Raw genomic sequence first — 3512 nt, 5'->3', positions numbered from 1 at the left:
CATGTATACTTTTAGTTTAGATGATTTCAAATGTATCTTTCCTTTGTCTCCTAACACTAGTCAGCCTAGAACTACGAAAGAGGAAATGAATATGGAAAATAAGGACTCTTAGAAATTGGACATCAATGGAAAGATGGATACACTTATAAACATGATACAACGGACTTGTTATTATTTCACGATGGAAATAAATGCATAAGATGTAAATGAGTGTTAACAAAGAAGATCAATTCATATGCAAATGTTGAGAGTATAAGGTTGGTTGTGAACTTAGGATTTTCCTGTATAGAGGGTATGTATTTTGGTGAGATTTTTTATGTAATAGTAGCCTTTGAACTAGATATAGAACAAATGCGTGAGAAAACAAAACTCCTATAGAGTTATTTGAAGGACTGGTCTATATGAGACAATCAAAGAACTACATTGAAGAATGTAAAGGGCCATTCATTTGGATATTAAAAAAATATTTATATGGTCTTAAAGAATCTTCTAGAATGTAAGATCAAAATTTTGGTTATTTTGTGTTGGGATCAAGATTTCTAAAATCCAAGCCATATCACTACATCTATTATGAAATATATGGTGGTCGTTCTTTTTTACCACTTTTTGTATAGATGATATCTTAAGTAATTGTAACATTGTGATTCATGATTTGAACTGAGCTTTCAACAAAAGTTATCTTAAATGATTTGGGTGTTATTGAATATCTTAAGAATGGAGACCTCATAATATAGTGAATGCAAATATTTGGTTAAGCTAAAGTATGTAAATTGTGCTGCATGATTTTTGCATGGCATATTATAGATCATTGCCTATTTTGATTTATGTGGGAAGTAATCTTTGAGTGGAGTAGTGTCCTACAATGCCCATGAAGATGGATGATATGCCTGTTACTCCTTATGGTAGTTTAGCTAATAGTTGGATCTCTGCTATGGTTTATACTAGATAAACCACTTCCCAAGCATTGAGTGCCCTTAGTTGGTTCATGGCTAATCCTAAATGTGAACATTGGATTGAGTTAGTTCATAGCTAATCCTAAATGTGAACATTCAGTTGAGGTATGTGCAAGGCACTTCTAAATATTCCATTTGTTATCATAATGATGTTTCAAAGGACCAACACTTAGTGGATAACAATATTATATCTAAACTTTGATCGAATAAAAGATAGTGATAGAAGAAAATATACCAAGTGTGATATGTGTTTTGACTATTTGGTACAACTATAAGCTGAATAAACTACCATTAAATTGTGATATTTTTTTTCATTACACAGATAGAATATTATATGTATGATAGATACTATATTTGTAAAAATGCCATCTAATTTATTTAACTTTATCTAATTACAAGACCAAATCATAAATCTATTACAACTCATTATTACCCAAACTTAATGTTAGTAACAGCGCCACAATAATAACAGTGGCATCTATCTTGATTTCTATTAAAAACAACTTAACATATTGATATCTAATACCATTTGATTGGGAGCATTATAAAAATGAAGTGGAAGTTAACATTTTGCATAATATTATAAATGTGCTGATAAAACTTGTGTGGAAAAGTAAAAGAACGTTGTGTTGTAGGTCAACTCATTACATCCAATATACAAGCCGAAGACGCTGAGTACACTCGAAAAATAATTGTATAATACATCATTTATACGGATTTAAATAATATATTCAAAGATTTTCAAACAGAGCAGTGTCAACCACACATGAAAAGTAACTGAAAATAGATCATTTATACAAACTCAAATTATATATTTATACAAACTCAAATTATATATTTAGAAAACACTAGACAGATCATAAAGTATCCAATAATAGAGAATTGAATCTGTTTATTACAAGCGAAACCTCCACGCAATCTAATTCGTAATCTCTGAGATTTATGGGCCCGTTGCACTCGATAAATAAGTTGCCAACTAAAGCCGAGACTTCAAATATATGTATAAGGCTACCATTAGGGTAATTAAATCCTGCATGGACAAATAAAGCACAAGATTTCTGATTAGAAAAAAATCATTGAGAGTAATGTAACAGCCGCACATAGAGGAATGTTGTATATAAAGGACTGAGCTGTTTACATTAGACTGGAAGAAGATGTGCACCTAATCATCAAGGAGTTGCATAAATGTAGAATTACGTTCTCCCTAGAATCAGACAGCAGCAGGAGCAGCAGCAAATGATTCGGCCACAGCAGCTGGAGAGACAGCAAGAGCAGGAGCAGCAGCAAATGATTCGGCCACTAAGCCTGATTTCGATTCAGATATAACCTCGTTTATCATTCGCCGGTCTCCGCTTCTGTGAGCCTCGCATAGGCGGGGCAAGTATATACCTGCATAACATATATATAATGTATATATAAATGATTTGTTAATTTCAGATATTCCTATTATTATTATTTAGTTTTAAAAATCAAAATTAAGCTGATACTAAATTAGTGTATAAGATTCTTTGTTTGTTTGTGAGATAAAAGATCTATTTCTGTGCAGAAGTTTGAGTATTAAATTTATGATCATATATAATCTATTTTCAATTCTCTAATTTAACTTTTTAAAAAAACACATACTCTTAACTATTAAACTCATTTAAATTATATAAAAACTTAATCGGAGAGAAAATAATTACCTTCTCCAGCTGCAAGATTGAAGTAGAGATCGAGGATGTTGGGACACTGGTTATAACAATTTGGAGAGCATAGTTTCTTAGTAAATTGATTTTCTGCCAGAGTATCTGTAGACATGCCTACAGCCAATCTCTCTACCCCACATGCACTCATGCATTCTTCCGTTTCTATCCATTCATTAATATTCTCAGCAATAACCTCAGACGACTGCAAAATTTCACCAGTGAGATAAAATGGGTATGAAATGTCATATCTCAGAGATAGAATAATTTGAAAATAATTGATTTCGCTTATATATAAAAATTCAAAATATTCCAAAAATCTACCATGAATAAACTTACTTGGCATTCGTACAGCACAGTGTTATCCTTCAAAATGGTCTTCTCAAGCACACAACGTGTTCCAGAAGACGATACAGAAAAAGCGCAAACTTCCTGCGAAAGCTTCTCGCATACTATGCTTCCTGGTTATTAATGATTCCAACTGTAAGCACTTTTATAGACTAAAGCCTTATTAATGGAAAACCAATAAGCAAGCGAATTACAAGATTTGCAGTGAGCATGTCCAACATAAAATAAAACAATTGTATTCTTGTACAAACCGTAAACAACTTGCAGTGTTGTAACCGAAACAAGGGCTAAGATTGTCAAAAGAAGCTTCATAACACCCATTTTTTCTTTACTGTTGAGAACTACGGTTGCAGCCCTGCTATTAAATGATAATGTCTGTAGCACCAGCTATATAAATATTTGTAAGAGATGCAGGGCAGAGATTGACTACTGTGCATTTCTTTTATATAGGGAAAGATTGGAGGGTGGGTTCATCGCCGAAGCCTTCATGCCAAATTATTCGATGTATAGTCTGTCTGGCACCTAATTT

The 3512-nt window shown here is 32.5% G+C and overlaps 1 protein-coding gene across 1 annotated transcript; it reads right to left on the bottom strand.

The window, feature by feature from the left end:
* Nucleotides 1-2125: 2125 nt before the first annotated feature.
* On the bottom strand, nt 2126-3304 carry LOC149170070 (uncharacterized). The gene is made up of 4 exons (XM_089427233.1): nt 3235-3304; nt 2975-3096; nt 2636-2840; nt 2126-2342 (listed from the first exon to the last, which is right to left on the bottom strand). The coding sequence occupies exons 1-4, from the start codon at nt 3302-3304 to the stop codon at nt 2164-2166; spliced, it is 576 nt and encodes a 191-aa protein (XP_089283359.1). The 3' UTR covers nt 2126-2163.
* Between the last annotated feature and the right edge of the window lie 208 nt (nt 3305-3512).

The sequence above is a fragment of the Pinus tabuliformis genome, chromosome 4_2 (assembly GCF_031772625.1).
Source record: "Pinus tabuliformis cultivar Carrire ecotype Pingquan chromosome 4_2, CPIR1, whole genome shotgun sequence".
NCBI classification, from domain to species: Eukaryota; Viridiplantae; Streptophyta; class Pinopsida; order Pinales; family Pinaceae; genus Pinus; species Pinus tabuliformis.
Note: the sequence above shows the minus strand (reverse complement) of the source record. Positions and strands in the feature narration are given on the sequence as shown.

Excerpts from the sequence above, each read along its gene's own strand:
- LOC149170070 (XM_089427233.1), bottom strand. The coding sequence starts at position 3,304 with ATGGGTGTTATGAAGCTTCTTTTGACAATCTTAGCCCTTGTTTCGGTT. Across the intron at positions 2,841-2,974 it reads CTGTGCTGTACGAATGCCAA|TCGTCTGAGGTTATTGCTGA; the intron begins GTAAGTTTATTC and ends GAAATTTTGCAG. Across the intron at positions 2,343-2,635 it reads CAATCTTGCAGCTGGAGAAG|GTATATACTTGCCCCGCCTA; the intron begins GTAATTATTTTC and ends TATGTTATGCAG.